This window comes from Bos taurus, chromosome 11 (genome assembly GCF_002263795.3).
Source record: "Bos taurus isolate L1 Dominette 01449 registration number 42190680 breed Hereford chromosome 11, ARS-UCD2.0, whole genome shotgun sequence".
Lineage (NCBI taxonomy): Eukaryota > Metazoa > Chordata > Mammalia > Artiodactyla > Bovidae > Bos > Bos taurus.
This window is the reverse complement of record NC_037338.1, coordinates 6,583,801-6,602,515: the sequence shown is the minus strand read 5'-3', so window position 1 is coordinate 6,602,515 and position 18,715 is coordinate 6,583,801. Positions and strand designations below refer to the sequence as shown.

The following is an 18,715-nucleotide window of genomic DNA, read 5'->3' as shown; positions in this document are numbered from 1 at the left end:
TTAAGGATCTCTGAGATCTCCGACCCGGGTCGTCTCTGCTGTCTGCTTTATCCTCCAGAGAGCATGGAGGTCCCCTCCACCCAAAGCTGGGCAGGGCCGAATGCCAGGGACGACCCAGTGGCCTCTACCCTGACCTACATCAGGGAAACCCACACCCAACCCACTTGGGTCGTAAACTTCTTTTGGATGTTGAACCTTTTCAGAGTCTGATAAAAGTCTCCTTCCCCTTTCCCGCTCCAAAAATACGTATGTTTATATAAAAATTTTTAAAAATAAAAGAATCTCAGGGCCTCCCACTCACGGAACTCCCCAGGTTGAGACAAGGTCTCCCTTTGCATACTTAGAACAGTATCTTTCTATAACCTAAACAGAAAAGTCTTTGCATTCGGTAAGGAGGCACTGCTTTACAAACATCTGAGTCAGTGAGGACGAAAAGTTAGGCAGAAAGAAGAAATCACCGAATCTAGATGTTCTTAGTAAGAACAACAAAGAGAACCTTGGCTTTCCCTACCCGCTGAGGCCGGGTTCTCCTTAGTCTTAACTCACTCTGCTAACGTCTTCTCTTTCTAAACAAACCAAACTGAGCCGTTTGAGCAGGCCGGTAGCTCGCCGAGCCTCTGTGAGCGTCTCCTTGACCCACACAGCCCACGGGCCACTCTACCTGTGGCTCGGCGGGTCTCTGCAGGGCAGGGTGCACAGACTCGGAGTTGCCACTCGAAAAAGACTCTGATCTGGAAGGCACTGGAGGTTCCAACACTCGGCCCGTCTGCTTAGACTGGGCTTCGGGGGAGCTGTGGTTAGTTTTCCTAAATCTATCTTCCACCTGCGTCAGAGAATCAGGAGACAGAACTCAGGGTTAGTAGGAGAAAGAAAAAAAAAAGCAGAGACGCTGGAGACAGCCTGAAAGTGGAAAGGCCCTAAGGAGAAGCCTTCTGTTTTCTCCAACCACAAGAAAAGAGACAGAGGCAGACAGCACAGGACAGCGATCTGAGGCAGACTCAAGAAATCTTCACAAAGATCAAAATTGAGAGAGGCAGCCTTTAAGACCTCCCCCCACTAGCTGGATGCTAGGAGTGCATGTCAAGATAAGCCAAGAAAGGAAATTAATCTCTTGCAACCAACTAAACCCACTGAATATCACCAGGAATCTAGCATGTTTCATTCCAGCAAAAATCAAGGCATTGCCGAACAAGCAGGACATCTGCTCCTAGAAGGTGCTACATGAGGGCCTGGTTGGAGGATGCCCCCCACAGGCCAGCATCCATACCCTACGGGCCCCCCAGTCCATCCTGCCCATATCCTAGCAACCGTCTTGCTTTGTCACATCCCTGCCAGAGGCCCTGGGAGCCCACATGCCCCAATTCAGAAAATAAACCCTTATCACCGAAAATCCAGTGAGTCAGGCCCAGGGACGCTTCATTCACTCAGCAGCTCTGGGAAAACAGCTGAGCAGGCCACCGTCTCCCCGTGTACAGGGACAGAAGGATGCTGCCACACAACCTCCTGTCTTCCCGTCTAGGTCTGGGAACCGTCAAAGAGGCGCTTGGGTCCTCTCGAGACAACACCAAGCAGAGAAGGGGCCCCTCCCAGCCCCTGACCGCCCACCACCCCCTGGGGAGGGCACAGGACGAGGGGCGCCCACCATACCTCACGGGCCCGGTCAGCGGGCTCGTGCGGGGCCTTGGGCTCGTGCAGGCCAGCCTTGCTCCTGTCTGGCGGCGGGGGCGGCCTCCGGGGGTCGTGCTGTAGAGACAGGAGATAGGCTTGTTCTTGCTGCAGCTGCCTCTGGAGCCGCTCTGCCTGCCGGTGCTCCTCCAGCTCCCGCCAGCGACACTCCTTGGGGGGAGAGGGGACACTCAGTCCAGGGCCCTGGGGCGGCCGCCTCACCCTGGTTCCACTTCTCCCCAGGACAGCGTGCGCTGACGCTGGCTTCATGACAAAGCAAATCAGCCAGGATGCAGAATGGCGGATTACCTGCAGGAAAATCTGACCGCGTGCCACTACGCATAAGGTCACTGGACAGGTAGAGAGAAACCCCTCCCCCGGAGATGCTGGCTTCGGTGGCTTCAAAAGACACTTGCGAGAGTCTAGGTAAAAGTCCCTAAGGCATGAGCCTTGAACCTTCCACTCTCAGCATCCTAGCTTGTTCACCAAATGCCAGGTGTGCTGTGCAAAACCTTGTCTATCTACTGAATGAGAACAGGGAACTCAGCAACGGGAAAGAAGGGATGAAAAGCTGCCTCTAGGTGTGCCCAACAGCAGTGGGAGCCCAGAGGACGTGTCAGTGAGAGCTGGCCAGCCCTGTGGCACTGGCCACAGGGGCCCAGAGGGTCGGCAGGGCCCTGCCCAGCTCGGGATGCCCTAGCTGCAGGGTGGGGCCGCGCGGGGCGTTACCAGTAGCATGGCCTGCTCCTGGAGCAGCTGCTGCTGAAGCAGTTCCAGGTGACGCTGTTCCTCTTCCAGCTGCCGTCGGATATACTCCTGTCACACAGAGAGCACCCACAATCAGCGGATCCCCGAGGGAAGCGTCAAGACTCCCTGCGTGCGGGGCCCACAGCTGTCTGCCCCCACCATCTGGGGGTGACTCATTTAGTCACAAATGGCTGAAAAAGCCCACTGCTAAGGCTATCCCCCCCAGGAACTTTGAATTGGCCTCCGAGACCTAGAGTCTCATAAATAACGACATGCACGCCAATGACAACCACAAAGGCATGGCTGAGTTTTTCTGTTTGCACGCGGCTGCTGTACACAAACGGAAGCTCTGAAAGGCCCAGGCTGTTCCTCTTCAGAAGGTAAGCCCCGAGCAACCGAGAGTCTAATGAGGAGACCAGAGTGTTCATGTTAATATATGTCTGATAATTATTATTTATAACAAGCATGAATTGCTAATTTTTAAAACCCCAAACCAAAAACTGTTTAATATTAAACGACCATGCTTTGTTCTTTTCTCTAACACACAAAGACAACGAGTACATTCTGAAAGTCCTGGCATGGGAACACCAGACACAGGAGGCTTCTCCCAGATGAACAGTGATGGGTGTGTGTGTCTATGGGGTAAGCTGACGTGTGTGTGTGTGTGTGTGTGTGTGTGCCTATGGGGTAAGCTGACTTGTGTACGTGTGTGTCTATGGGGTAAGCTGACTTGTGTGTGTCTGTGTGTGTCTATGGGAAGGGGTGACTTCTTTTCAATGGGAAGAGAATGATAAACCTCTATAACAACACAAACAAAAATAACCAGGTAAACACATCCAAAATATATGATGTAAAGAGGAAAATCCCAACTGTGGAGCTGGCTGCGTACTTGAAGGGATGGGAAATCAGGAGACCTTGACCTACCAACAATCAGACGAGTTTCCAACAAGGCCTCAACCACCCACTTTCTCAGTCTTCTCTTTAGGGAAATGAGCACCAAGAATATTCTCTCCCAACTCTCAGGACTTTTTATGAGGTTCATATATGAAACAGACATGAAATTACTTCAAAAAGCACAAAGATTTTACAAATAAAATGCTCCCTTTCAACAGGGGAAAAGCTCACTACTCTAATAAAGGAGTAGACTGAGGGGTCTGGGAGCAGAGACTTTATTTTGAAATTCAGATTATTCAGATTATTTCTTTACAGTGTCTACCACGGATTGTATACCTTAAAAGCAGCCATATAGCTGGGCTGAACAGGTGGAGAGAACGCTAGAGAGCAGAAATCATGGCATAAATTTCCTCAGCAAGTTTTTCTTTACAAACCAAAACTCAATCTGGGTAAAGTGTATCCACAGGCCAGTGGGCAAAGGCCCCTGGATTCTAATCCAGGCTCCAGTCCTGGACACGGAAGCTCCCCTGCACCACACCCTCAGGATGGCCAAGACCTGCCCTGGGGCGTGTGCCCACCACTGCACCCCCCGCCCCTAATGACTGAGAGGACCCTGACTCCCGGCTCCCCACTTCTTCAAACCAAACAGAACTGAATCACAGCCTCAAGCTCCAGTCAGGACATCGCTGTTTTTTTGCCTTCACGTCACAGGGACAATTGGACAAGGACACATGTATACAAACACCGACGTTCACACAGAAATGATGCGTTTCTACAGCAAGCTGACACGGGGAATATTTTGGAAGAAAACTGACCTTTCATGCTATTTTTATAAAAGAGGAGGTGATGAACATGTGCTATACATGAAAGTCAGTGACTCTGTTAGAATAATGAAGGTTAGTACTGGAGTCACACCCTCCTCTCCCAATCAAGTTTCAACAATTATCCCTCGGTGACTTAATTTTTTCAAGCGTCTATTTTCTCTTCTTTGTAGTTCCCAAGTAGAAGTCAGAATAGGAAACCTAAACACACCACAGTCAGCTGGCCAACAAAGTCAGTAAAGAAAGAGATAAAATAACTTGAATTCCAACAGCAACAAAAAAATGTTACGTAGATCCAACACCAGGAAAACCCAAGACAAAGGATGAGTCTCAAGGATAGTAGCTGAATAATCAAATTTGGATGATAATACCATTGTTTATAAGCATTTTAAGCATGAATTTCAGGTATCATTTAAATTGGTCCCCATTCATATCCTTTTTCCTTTATTCAAAGCTTGTAACAAAGACTGATGGACTCAATGGCACGCAAGCCAGGGAGGCAATGACAGGATTCACACAGACGACACAGGCAACAGAACGCAGAGTTTCTGTTGGCAGAGGTGGTTCAGGAATCAGATTCCCAAAGACAACTGAATCGGACATTAACATGCTATAAATATCACTAAAACACGATGGCATTTGTTTGGCTAATGTTCTAATGTTACATATGTACACACTGAATTATTAATAAGTGCAAATATATCGTAAAATAATCAGTTAGTCATTGGATCCTTCAAACATTTCTCATAGGAAATGTCTCATGGTTGGTTTTGAATTTCACTTTTTATTATCCAGATATTTGAGGTTCAAAGCATTTAAGCCAAACCTGAGAGGACACATTTAGCAATCTTTCAGGCATCATACTAGTGGAGACCACCCTGCTGGTTTTGAGGGATGTGTCTAAAGTGCAATGATTTATGTACCTGTTGGTAAAGACAAGAGATTCAATTTACTAAAGTGAATGGTTCCAACTGTTTGTGCATTCTCAAACCTCTAAAGTCCTAAACTTCTGTGTGTGTGCATGTGTGCTTGTGCGCATGTACGCGTGTGCATTATGCATGCTTTCTGCCCCCAATCCCCCAACTCTGCCAAGCGACAAGTCCCAAAGTCCTGGCCAGAACACCCCCGAGGACTGACCTGCTCCCTCTCCACTCTCCTCTTCTCCTCCTCCGCCCGCCTCCGCTCCTCCTCCTCCTTCCGTCGTCTCTCCAGCTCCTCCAGCCGCCTCTTCTCCTCCTGTTCCCGCCTCCGCTGCTCACGTTCCTGCTGCCTTCTGGCTTCCCGCTCTCTCCTCTGTTGCTGCAAAAGTCAAGATGGCGCGTCGTCAGCAGACTGCCCGGCCACGGTGCCCAGGACGGCGTGCTGTCCGCTTACAGCAAGATGCGAGAGCGGGAGCTGGGGGACCCCGCCTCCACCAGCCAACTATTTCCACACCGTCCCGTGCCCACACACACCAGCATCCTCATAACCACAGGTTAGAGCTGGGTTTCATTTTGATATCAGTTATTCCTTGTTCTTCACTGAACCACAGCCACGCGGGAATGACGAATTCTGTACCCGAGTATCACTGACAGGGTTACCCAAGGCTCTTAAGTCAGAAAGAAAAGTAGAGAAATGAATACAGGAGAACAGAAATAGGGCAAAAAAAAAAAAGAGAGAGAAATACTTAAAAGAGAGAAAAAAGAAGCATACATTGGGGAAAGAGGAAGTGACATCAACAAAATTAAGAGATGTCATGATTATTATCGTGAATATAAAAGCCACCGTAGCTCAAGCTCACTCTGTTCTGCACGGTGCTGAGTATCTGACAATCTTCCTTCCATGTCCCCTTACCTACTACAATTCTCAGGACAAACCCAGGAAGCCCTTCACTCCTACTCCACAGAGGAAACAGGTCCAGAAAACATAAGTCACACGTCCAATGCTGACAGGGTGGCAGGCTCCAGGTCGAGGACCACATTTGACTCCCACCGTTAACCAGACAGCACCCTACCTGCTATTACAGGTGCTACTGAGGCAGCAGACTTGCTCTCACAGCCTTTCCTAACACAGACCATTCGGCCAACCTCTGAGTACCAGTGTGACCCTTGGTGCACATCTGGCCACTTCTCATCCGGCCCCAGACATGCATCTGTCAGTAAAGCAGGGCCAGCACGTGGAGTACAGATCAACTCCTCCTACAAACGTGCAGAACGCTGGCCTGCAGCGCCCCTGGGATGGGGAGGTACCCTATCTCAGCACAGCGGCCACTGGCCCCAGGCTGCTACCCAGCACCTAAACTGGGAGGAACTGAGCTTTCCCTTTTATTTCACTAAAGCTAATTTAATCACTCTCCAGCACTGGCAGTGCTGCAGTCTATGGGGTCCCCAAGAGCCAGATGCAACTTAGTGACGGAAAGTCTAGCATAGCTCAAGAACCACAACAGAGGAAGGCTTGTGGATATGTAACAATTCCCCTCCAAGTCAGTCAGACAGGCTGCAGCAGCAGCAGGGCTGGGCGCTTGCACACCCTGCCCACCACACAGCCTCTGAGTCCAGACAAGGTCAAGGGTCCACCTCACACCAGCCTCAGGGTTCAAATTCCTGTCTCCAGAGAAGACAAGGGAAAGTTTCAGAGAAAAAGTAACACATCCTTCGTGGCTAAGGATGTTCTGCCAGGTCCTTTAAGGTGGCTAGAGGGCTTCCCTGGTGGCTCAACAATAAGGAATCTGCCTGCCAATGCAGGAGTTGCAGGTTGGATCCCTGGGTTGGGAAGATCCCCTGCAGAAGGAAATGGCAACCGGCTCTAGTCCTCTTGCCTGGAGAATTCTATGGATAGAGGAGCCTGGTGGGCTACAGTCCACGGGATTGCAAAGAGCTGCACACAGCTGAGCATCTAAACAACAAAAAAGGTGGCTCTGGAACTCAACTCAAGAGATCTCAAGCCCGAAAGTTCAATGAAGAACGGGTGCGAGTTTCCAGAACACTTACACCCAAACTACAAATGCTGACTCCTCCATTTGAGAAATACTCACAAAGCATCGTGGGAACACAAAATGAATCAGACACAGCCCCTCTCATCCAAGTCTTATAGGTAAGATAAGCCACACACTTCTTAGAAATCCACAGGAAAATGTGGCACGTGGTACATTTCCCTGACTAACTCACTAAATAAGTCCTGGCCGGGAGGCTGATGGCCGCGGCAAAGAACAGTGCAGTCACCAATTCCTCTTCCACATCATGTGCTAGTACTTGAAGCTGTAAACTGGATAGAGAGACAACATTTAAACTCCAACCGTACAAACCACTACAGTCAGAACAGGCCCTTAATTGGGGGGCGTGTGTGTGGGGCGGGGGGGGTGGGGGTGGGTAATCAAAGGTTAAAGAAGGCCCTTAGTAAACAAATACCTTAAGAGATCACTAAGGTGAAAAGCTAGACTCTTACAATAGAACTTTAAAAGAAAATGGCCAAAATTAAACATACACACCATCAGACACCACCTCAGCAACATCAGTCCACCCTGGATTAACCTTATGCCTGTGATTCCAAACAACAAAACCAAGACAGTCTAAGAAGCATGCCTGCTCAGGTTACTCCATTAAGGATGATAAACATAATGAAAACCCTTTGAAGTATTTTCAAACTGATGTCACTCTTATTTTCTTAAATCACTCTTCCTTTAAAAACAAAATCTAACAAATTGAAAACCTGCATGGAAAGTGATTTCCAAAGCTCTCAAATTATGAAGACATTTCCTTCTTAAATTTTTCCAAGCATGCCTGAGTAAATATGTACTTTTCCAACTATGCTTTAATTATGCTGAAGTTCTCTTTCCAGATCGACACTTAAGAGCAATGCTTTCATCTCAAAAGTCTAACTTTTCTAACTAGGTCGGTGCTGATAATAGTGGGGTCCATTCACAGATACTCCACTGGCTTAGTGACTTTAACAGAAGCCGTGTGCATGCAGGCTCGGTCGCTGAGTCACGTCCAACTCGTTTGCGACCCCGTGGACTGTAGCCCGCCAGGCTCCTCTGTCCATGGGATTTCCCAGGCAAGAATACTGGAGCGGACTGCCATCTCCTCCTCCAGGGGATCTTCCCAATCCCAGGGGACCAAAGCCACGTCTCTTACGTCTCCTGCACTGGCAGGTGGATTCTTCACTACTGAGCTACCAGATAACACACAGAACAAAGCCGAGATTTTCTCCACCAAATGCACCCTTAAGTAACCTGGGAAAAGGCATGTGTGGTGGGACTTCCCTGGCGATCCAGTGGTTAAGACTTTGCCTTCCAATGCAGGGGTTTAAGTTCGATCTTCGGTCAGGGTACAAAGATCCCACATGCCTCTTGGCCAAAAAAAAGAGAATGTAACAGAAGCAATACCATAACAAATTCAACAAAAAAATTTTTTTAATGATCCACACCAAAAAAAAAAAAACTTTGGGGGAAAAAAAAACCACCATGTACTGTTATTAAACTCCACTGTACAGTATCAACTGGCTGACTGTCCTTTGGGGTTCTTTTTCTGGTATCAAGGATAAAGGTGAAACAATAAGATCAAGTAAATGGAAATAAACTACTGTAAGTGAGAAATCCGAAGCTGTGAAGCATACAGTAAATGGCAGTCAGGGAAACAAATTAAAATTAGATTAAAAAAGAAAAAGGGTCTTTTGAGCCTCAAGTGAAATATAGGGAACAGTGTCTCTGAGAAGTACAAAGGAAGAAGGCCTAGTAATCACATTACCAGTGCTGACAGTCTCAGTGAGTTAAAGGAGCCGGTGGTACAAAAAGTGTCCCCCACAAGGACTAACCCCACACAACCGCCAGATGACAAAACAGCATTTGTTCTTTTCTTTATCCTTCCCCCTTAAATGTATGTCAAGTGAAGGCATTTGTAGAAAACAAATGTTTTCCCGGTGGAAAGGTCTAAAAGTTCTAGGGAAATATTTATGACACACCAACTTGGACCCCGGGGCCCAGAGTGAAAGTGAAACGAGGTCAAGGCTGAGCCAGGCGACTCTGACCGCAGTGGACACGGCCTCCGCTGACCCAGGGTGATGCCACCCACGACCTGCACAGAGAGGATGAGTAACGGGGCGGGGCAGGTCCCTAAAAACCATACAAGGGAGAAAAACATTCCTGGGGCCTCTGGGCGTGTACAGTCCTGCCGGAGGGAATCAGTGCGCCCGGAGTGGCCAAGCCGGGGTGAGGACCATGGAGAACGGCCCTCAGAACGCCGGGATGCCCCTGGGACTAGACAGCGGGACCCGGCTGGAACACTGTCCTCTTCTACCTCTTCCAGCCGCCGCCTCTGCTCCTTCTGCTGCTCGATCCGCTTCTGCCTCTCCGCCAGCAGCTGCCGTTTATACTCCTCCTGCTCGCGGAGCTGCTGCTCCTGCAGGAGCTGCTGCCTCCTCAGGGCCTCAGAGCGCTCCTTGTTCTCCTGCTGGAGCCGCAGGAAGTCCCGGCGCAGCGTCGACTCCCCCGGCACGTTGACGATGGAGCTGCGGGAGGAAGCAGGTGAGGGGCTTTCAGGGGCGCGAGCCAGTCCACCTCCACATCTACATCCGCCCCGCCCCGAGACCCGGCAGACAAACCCACGGGGATAAGTAAAGCCTACAGTTAAATAGCATCACCTCTTCTTTCATCTGCATCATCAATACCTTAAAACTCAGTCCTGAGTTTTAAGAGAGATAGGACATCTCTAGGTAGGCTCTGGAGAAGGGAATGGCCACCCACTCCAGTATCCTTGCCTGGAAAATCGCACGGACAGAGGAGGCTGGCAGGCCTCCATGGGTTCATAAAGAGTCGGACACGACTGAAGCGACTTAGCACGCACAGTTCAATATCATCACCTTTCATCTTTCTTTCATATGGTCATAAATACCATAAAACTCTGTCCTGGGTATCTGATTTGACAGGAGGTATCTAGGTAAGATTCTCACGTCCACTCAAACTGTGCAGTGGAAAGCTGAAGCCACCATCTTCCACCCGTTGTTAGACCCTCTGTAACCACCTGACTTCCCACCAGGAACAGCATCATCACATTTCGGGCCAGACAGGTAGTCACAACAGAGTTACCGTCAGCACGTACAGGTCCTCACCTTCTCATCTGGTCCCCTGCTCCCTGCCATGTAACCCTCTTGCTCTCTCTACTCCCCCTCGCTCTCTCTACTTCCCAGCCCAAGGGGTCCCAAGGATGCACCACTGCACAGGGAAATTGAACCACATCCCTCCCAGCTGGTCTCCCGGGGGAGAGTCACTTCTCCACTCTCAAACCCCCAGAATCACATGGCAAAGAAATCTCCCTCAACTGCTTCTTCCATTATATCACGTCCCTAACTCCAAACAATTATACTGCTTGTGCAATCAGTTCACAATGCTCTAAAACTTTGCCTCAAATGGATTAAAATCTTTCATGTAATTACAAAAAGATATGATGGAGTTTTTCCCAAATTCTCTTCTGTCTTGATATGCTCTCTTCAAACGTCCATTCTCTGCATACGTGGTCTCTCAACCACACTCCCGGCCCTCCTTGTGTCCAGCTAGTCGGCTACATTGGACATCAGGCAGACAAGACCATTATTAAAGCTTTTAAATCCTCTCTTCCTTGATTAACGAGTCACTATGAGGTTCCTGCTACCAAATCTTCCACCTTCTGCTTCCCTGTGTCTTGGGGAGCCAGAGAGGGCCAAAACAGACTACAGAATGGATCAGCCCAGAAAGCATCCTCATAAAGGCAGTGAATGCTGGTGACCACACGGGTGGGAAGAGGAAAACCAACCAACTAACCAACAGACATGTATTGGGGAAGACTGTAGCGTTTTCAGTGGAGGCCCTAAGTGGCCCGTGAGCGGGACAATTCAGTTTGGGCAGGACTGAGTCACAAGCTACAAGACGTTTTCCACCCACACCTCCTGGAGTGAGAATGGCCGTGGGTAAGCTGCCCTGCCCCAGTCTACCCAAACACAGCTGCCCACTTCCAAACCATGAGGAGAGGAAGCAGCACAGTCCCAGCAAAGAATCAGCAGGGAGTTCCAGAGCGGGGACAGTGTTTTACAAGAGTCTTTGAAAGAACGGAAGGAGGGAAGATATTAAGGCATTTTCAGAGAAACCAATGACTCCTTCACACGACCAGGGTGTCTCGGGCAACCCTAACCCCAGCAGGGACACAGCGCGCTGTCCTTACCTGGGCTCCCCCTCCTGCTCAGGCGCCTCCTCCTCCTCTTCCTCACTCCCACTGTACTCATACTCGGTTTCATCTGTAAAGAAAAGGACAGGATGAACGGGTCATTCACAAAGGGCGACGCTGCATGTAGGGCAAGCACCTCCGAAGGCATCACTACTGAGTATAAACCACATATTCTTGGAGAAAACAGTGACGTGTGTGGGGAACTCGCGGAGAGGAGGACCTTGACGGTGAGTCCCACTGTGATGGGTGCTCAGGCCCTGGGCCAGCAGAAGAGCTGATTCCCTTATACTCGTGACAGTCCCTTGTGGGATGCTTGGTTCAGGGGGCGCAGGGCTGGGAGAGGGGCTACAGAAGCTGAGACATGAAAGAAAAACGGACCATGAGCATCAACAAATTCACAAAGTCCATTCTGATGTCAAAACAAAAAAAAGAAAGAGATTTAATTGCCTAAACTAAGGCAATAAAAGAATATATTCAGTAATTTTTAGCACTTAGGGATCATCTTAGACAAGAGCAGACAAAAGTCTGCTGGATGGAGAAAAAGTAGGTACTCAGAGCAAAAAACCAAAATCACATGTTCCCTAAAATTATAAAGGTGAACTAAATCAGGCAGAGCAAGACAAATACCATATGATATCACATATTTGTGAAATCTAAAAAAATGATACAAATCAACTGATTTACATGCAGAAGAGAAACAGAATCACACACACAGAAAACAAACTGATGGTTACCAAGGGGGAAAGAGAGGGACAGGATAAATTAAGAGTTTGGGATTAGCAGGTACCACTACACAGCGGGTGCTAAGTCGCTTCAGCTGTGTCTGACTGTTTGCAACCGTATGGACCGTAGCCCACCAGCCTCCTCTGTCCATGGGCTTTTCCCGGCAAGAATACTGGAGTGGGTTGCCATGCCCTCCTCCTCCAGGGGATCTTCCCAACCCAGGGATTGAATCTGAGTCTCTCACATCTACCTGCATTGGCTGGCAGCTTCTCTACCACTAGCACCACCTGAGAAGCCGCCAGATACACACTACTATACGTAAAGTAAACAGCAAGGGCCTACTAAACGGCACAGGGCACTATAGTCAATATCCTGCAGCAAACCATAATGGAAAAGTACATGCAAAAGGATATATATATATATATGACTGAATCACTTTACATCAGAAATGAATGCAACACTGTAAATCAACTATACTTCAACTAAAATAAATAAGCTAATAAGTATAAAGGTGGGACCAGGGAAAAACTGATGAAATAGACCAGCAAAAGGAGACAAAAGCACAGGCTTGTCACAGCCCCCACAGCAGCATAAGGCTCTGGAAACCCCTGAGCAGGAGAGAAGTGTGAAACAGACCAATGGGGACAGCTGCCGCCCACACGCCGAGCTCTGCATGGCCCACACAGAGCGCAAGACCCCCCAGCGCAGTAAGAAGCACCGCCGTCCAGATGTGACCTGAGGTGGCAGCATCACGTACTGACCGGCCGCAGGGCCCCGCTAGCCCGGGTAACCACTGCCGGAGCCAGGGTGGCCCCTAGACCAACCTGGTCTAGACACTCAAGCCCCGGCCAGATGAGCCCAAACTCGAGCAGGAAAGGAATAACCTACTTTGACTGGCAAAAAACTGAAAGAATATTTAAGATGAGAATAAAACCAGACTTCATACCTTTCTCTCCTCTCTTCTTCCTGGTCCGGTCTATATGGTCCTTAAGCTGGATTCTAACCTGCCTTTCGTTCGGCTGATCCCTAATGAAAGGATGCTTCAGAAGCTGCTCGGTGGAGGGCCGCTGCATGTAATTCTTCACCAGGCATCCTTCTATAAAACTAAAAAACTTCTTGGACCTAAAAGAGAAAGTAAAAAAAAGATCATCAGATTTCTACTATGAAGAGCAAAGCTCCAAAGTATCAGTAACTTACAAGCTGGTACATGAGGCGGGGCTTCAGGATTCACTATGAGCAACGCTGCAATGCACAAGGATAAAACAGGAACGAAGCAGGGACCCTGGGGGCCAGGGCATCCCGTAAACACAGTTTAGGAGTCACGCTGCACATGGGGAGCCACAGGGGCAGTGGAGTTAATGGTGCTTGTTGATCGCGGAATCAGGGGAAGAGGAAAGCGAGTGCACGAAGGTCTTCGCTAACTTGAAGGTGACAGAGGAGAGATGGTGGATCCTTACAGACAAGGACAGACACAGAGTGAGAGACGGACCCAAGTAAGTGATTTGAGGCTCTGGATCTTGTTAGGGTAACATGTGCATCAGTTTTAGGCTGAGTTATGCGTCAGCTCTCTACCCTTAATGTCACTGTTTAGCAATTAAGTCATGTCCGGTTCTTGCAACCCCATGGACTATAGCCCACGAGGCTCCTCTGGCCACGGGATTTCCCAGGCAAGAATACTGGAGTGGGCTGCCATTCCCTCCTCCAGGGGATCTTCCCAACCCAGGAATCAAACCGTGTCTCGTGCATTGGCAGGCAGATTCTTTACCACTGAGCCACCAGGGAAGTCCTACACTTAATGGACAAAGGCAGAAGTAACAGTGCTGAGAAGGGCAGTGACCCTGTTGCCAACATCTACCCTACCAGACACTTTATTTTTGCTCATTTCTCCATTTCTGTCTTATGGTGACCCCTCCGCGGCCTCAGCGGAGACACTCTCAGCCACCCTGTTATTGGAGACTCGGCTCAGACAGCTTCCTGTCCATAAACCTTTCCTGGCAACACTGCACCACACACGCCCTAAGCTAGGAGCCCTTCATTTAGGGCTCTCTGCATGTCACACACTGCACACTTCACATTTATGTCTCTGTCTCTCCTGGTTTATAACCGTACAGGTCAGGACTGGTTCCCGCTTTCCCATTTCTCAGCAAGGCCCAGCTCTGAGCATGTCAACTATAATAGGTACGCAATAAATTTTTGTTGAATGAATTGAGTTATTCAGTCTTTAAAAATGTGATTGAGAGAATGAGTTCAGTCCTTTCCAGTTACTTCATGCCTTAAGAGTTCTTTCTGTCTACCTGAAACTATCACAACATTAACTGGCTACACTCCAATATAAAATAAAACGTTTTAAATAAATGAATAAAACAGATAACGACAAGAACCTACTGTATACCACAGGGAAACTTTGTGTAATACTCTGTAATAACCTAAATGGGAAACGTATTTGAAAAGGCAAGTATCAGTTCAGTTCAGTTCAGTCGCACAGTCGTGTCCGACTCTGCGACCACATGAATCGCAGCATGCCAGGCCTCCCTGTCCATCACCATCTTCCGGAGTTTACTCAAACTCACATCCATCGAGTCAGTGATGCCATCCAGCCATCTCATCCTCTGTTGTCCCCTTCTCCTCCTGCCCCCAAGCCCTCCCAGCATCAGAGTCTTTTCCAATGAGTCAACTCTTTGCATGAGGTGGCCAAAGGACTGGAGTTTCAGCTTTAGCATCATTCCTTCCAAAGAACATCCAGGACTGATCTCCTTTAGGATAGACTGGATCTCCTTGCAGGCCAAGGGACTCTCAAGAGTCTTCTCTAACACCACAGTTCAAAAGCATCAATTCTTCGGCGCTCAGCTTTCTTCACAGTCCAACTCTCACATCCATACATGACCACTGGAAAAATCAAAGCCTTGACTAGACGGACCTTTGTTGGCAAAGTAATGTCTCTGCTTTTCAATATGCTATCTAGGTATATGTATATGAATAACTGAATCACTTTGTTGTACACTTGAAACTAACATGATAATTGTAAATCAACCATACTCCAATATAAAATTAAATATTAAAAAAAAAAACTGGAAAAGAGAGAATCAGTTCTACTGTCTTCTATTTGTACTCAGAACTTATTATTCTTGTTCAATCCAACAAATATTTATGTGTCAACAATTTACATTTGTTTATGCTGGGCTCTGTAAGACATACATATAGGAAACAGTGTATGTATATTCAATAGCGGATGTATAATCAAATTGTGAGGAAGAAAAAAGAACTGAGACAGTGGAGTGGGTCCAATATCAAGAAAAAGGAGGATATTTAACCTTCCCAAGAAAAGCCACCGTTCCAGAGTGACAAGGCAGCAGAGTCCAAGTGGGACAGTGAATTGCTTTCTGATGCTGCAATGAAAAGTGGAAAAAGAGTTAAAAGAACTAGGTCAGGGTCAAGGCAAAGAAGGGCCCTCAGTCACTTGAAGAAGCTGTGGCCTTGCTCTGTGGTTAAGGAGGAGCGCACGGGATTCTACACAGCGGTAGAGGAACGCTACGGCACGTGGATTCCCAAACCCCGGGGCCCAGGAGGATCATTTGGGGAGTTTATTAAAAATACAAATGCCTGGGTCACTCCTCAGACCTTCACACTGGGGAGTTTGAGGATGGAGCCCTAAGGTAAAGAATTCCAAAGGGCTTCTCACGGGCCATGTACAGATTAACAGCAGAGAAACGATCAGCTACGATATAGTCTTTAAACACAACTGTCAGCTTCTGCTGAGAATTCGCTGATCATTTTCCAAAGGCCACTTCTGCCAAAGTGGTCGTGGAAATTCACAACCTGTGGACAGGAAGACTGCATCCATAAAGGAAAAAGGCCTTCACGTTTGTGACCCTCTCGACCCTTCGGAACGCCCGGGGAAGCTGAGGCAGTGATGTGAACTGCTGAGAATGCGTCTGATCCAGCTTAGCTCGAGGCAGTCTGGTGAAAGAGCACGGGGGACTCCACTGGTACCTACACATGTCTCTCTATTTCACCATGCTGTACACACAGCGGTTGATCCACGCCTGCAAGTCATGGACGGAATAACCGACTGACTTACAAACTGTGAAAATACCCTGAAGATGGCGCATTAACTCCCTTCAGTAAAATCTGAGAAAAGGCAAAGAGAAAATGAGTGTTGTTCAGTTTAGCGTGAGCCGGATAAAGTGTCACCCAGCCCCACAGCTGACTCCCTAGTGACACCTACTGTTCACACGTGGTTTTCCAGGGCTGGCCACCCATGGGCGCATATGCTTGTCATGTTTTAATACAGGAGACCAATTGGGGCTCAGTCGTTGCCTTAAAGAACCTCTCCAAGAACTGGTAAGTGGAACCAGACCACCTTGGTTCCCTGGAGCTGAATGTGGTGAAAGAAAGGATGAAGGGAGAAGGAAATCTCGCCAGCAGGTGAAAAGGGGAAGACGGGAAGACAGAGGGGAACAGAGGAGCAACGAGGGTGAACATACATGTGTGTGTCTATACCAGTGGACTAGAGGGACTCTGGAACAGGGCACCCCAACCCCCAGACCCATACCAGTCCACGGCCCATTAGGAACCAGCCACACAGCAAGAGGTGAGCGGCGCGCGGGGGATGAAGCCTCCCCTGCCGCTCCTCATCACTCTACCACCCGAGCTCCGCCTCCCAGCAGATCAGCCACACCGTGAGATTCTCAGAGGAGCTTGCATCCTGAGTAATCACCCCAAAACCTTCCCCCCAACCCCAGTCAGTGGAAAAACTGTCTTCCATGAAGCCAATCCCTGGTGCCCAAAAGGTTGGGGACCGATGCTCCAGGACACCAGAGGACACGCCCCCAAGAACAGCAGACCTAACAGCTGCTGAAGTCCAAGTGTTGGCCACTCAGCCATGTCCAGCTCCTTGCGACCCCATGCACTACAGCCCGCTCCTCCGTCCAGGGAATTCTCCAGACGAGAATACTGGAGTGGGTTGCCATTCCCCTCTCCAGGGGATCTTCCTGACCCAGGGATGGAACCCGGGTCTCCTACACTGCAGGCAGATTCTTTACTGTCTGAGCCACCAGGGAAGCCCATTACACTGAGAGGTATATTTAAATATTAAAACTGAACCTTTTTTAAAATAATGTGTTGGTGTTTCATAGAGTCACTTGGTGCTATTTTTACCATTCACGGACAATGGATCAAGAGGAAAAAAAACATTAAAAACTAAAGCAATACACTTTGTAACACTGACTCCTGTGTTCTTTGGCAGTCAGAATGGCCAGGATTCTGTCCTGAAGTCAAACTAAAAAGGAACACTTTTTTTTAAAGCAACAGAATGACAACAACAAAGCACATGCATCTTACCATTTTTTGGACTTCAGCCGGGGAGGAGGATTCCGGGGGATGAGAAACAGGGCTCTCATGGGATGCATGTCGCAGAGAGCTGGGGAGAGGAGAGGCGTGTCAGTTACACACTCGGTCACTCGGTCTCCGTTTCTGGGACCCATTCGGGGCATCACACACTCTGCCTGCTGTATGACTGACTTGCTTCATGTCAAGCAGCCTGCACATCTAGTTATGCAGCTGAGAACATACCCCGAACCCCTCACTGAAGCACAGCAAAACACGAGGAGGACCGGAGCAACGAGAAGAGACCATTTCGAACAGACACTGGAAAGCGTTCCTAAATCAAAGGTAAATACTGATTCAAAGTCCTAAAGGAGTTAACAGCTTAAGTCAGCTATTGGACGACAACAAAAATATTTTTATTTTCATAGGACTGTCATGAGGATTAAACGAGATGCAGCTGTAAAGGCCTTCACACAATGCCTGAACTCAGGAGCACTAGCAGGCATGCTCACTGCTTACGAGTGAGTGTTCCTGAAATCGGGGAGTAATGGGATTGTTTAATTTCGTTCGATGACTGTTTACCCTCTGATCACTGGCCCAGTGAAGGCGTGAGAGGTGCACTTGGACACACAAGTATGTCACAACAGGTATTTCTGTGTGTTTATTTACCTTCACAAGCACCTTACAAGACAGCTGGGAGATAGGGCCAAAGAAAGGAGGGTGCTGTTCCCGCTGCAAAAGGGAACCGGACAAAGCATGGGGCAGTCCTGCCCCATCTCAGCCCCTCAGGGGATACGATGGAGCACAGGGTGATCAGCAGAGACAGCCACTTCTGCAGCGCACCCAATCCCTAGCTGGGGGCAACCTGGGATCATTCATTCACCAAGTATTTAGTCAGCAGCTATGTACCAAATGTTATATATTCAAGGGGGACCAGCAGAAAAGAATGGGTTTCTTTTTTTCCTTTGCTCTCTGCAATTCTACTCTGCTGCTAAGTCACTTCAGTCATGTCTGACTCTGTGCAACCCCATAGACGGCAGCCCACCAGGCTCCCCCATCCCTGGGATTCTCCAGGCAAGAACACTGGAGTGGGTTGCCATTTCCTTCTCCAATGCATGAAAGTGAAAAGTGAAAGTGAAGTCGCTCAGTCGTGTCTGAGTCTTCGCAACCCCAGACTGCAGCCCACCAGGCTCCTCCGTCCATGGGATTTTCCAGGCAAGAGTACTGGAGTGGGGTGCCATCTCCTTCTTCGATTCTACTCTATTCCTCATTAAAAATCAATTTCACGAAGTTGTCACTGATTTAATCCAAAGCAGAAGCAAAATTTCACAGGTAATACCAATAAAAATAAATAAATTCCATGGGTAA

General features: G+C 48.6%; 1 protein-coding gene across 50 annotated transcripts in view; it reads right to left on the bottom strand.

Annotated features, from left to right (window-relative positions):
• Positions 1 to 18,715, bottom strand: part of MAP4K4 (mitogen-activated protein kinase kinase kinase kinase 4) — a 150,459-nt gene that overhangs the window by 29,315 nt on the left and 102,429 nt on the right. For 17 of the 50 annotated variants that reach the window (XM_059891667.1, XM_059891687.1, XM_059891692.1 and 14 more), the window contains exons 9-15: positions 17,363 to 17,441; positions 12,969 to 13,144; positions 11,297 to 11,369; positions 9,401 to 9,611; positions 5,265 to 5,426; positions 2,395 to 2,481; positions 1,648 to 1,836 (exon numbers count right to left, since the gene is read on the bottom strand). In XM_059891667.1, the coding sequence (XP_059747650.1) occupies positions 1,648 to 1,836; positions 2,395 to 2,481; positions 5,265 to 5,426; positions 9,401 to 9,611; positions 11,297 to 11,369; positions 12,969 to 13,144; positions 17,363 to 17,441 (977 nt within the window). Of the gene's footprint in view, positions 1 to 661; positions 824 to 1,647; positions 1,837 to 2,394; positions 2,482 to 5,264; positions 5,427 to 9,400; positions 9,612 to 11,296; positions 11,370 to 12,968; positions 13,145 to 17,362; positions 17,442 to 18,715 lie in introns of all 50 variants that reach the window. The other 33 variants (XM_059891672.1, XM_059891674.1, XM_059891681.1 and 30 more) reach the window with 3 other exon arrangements.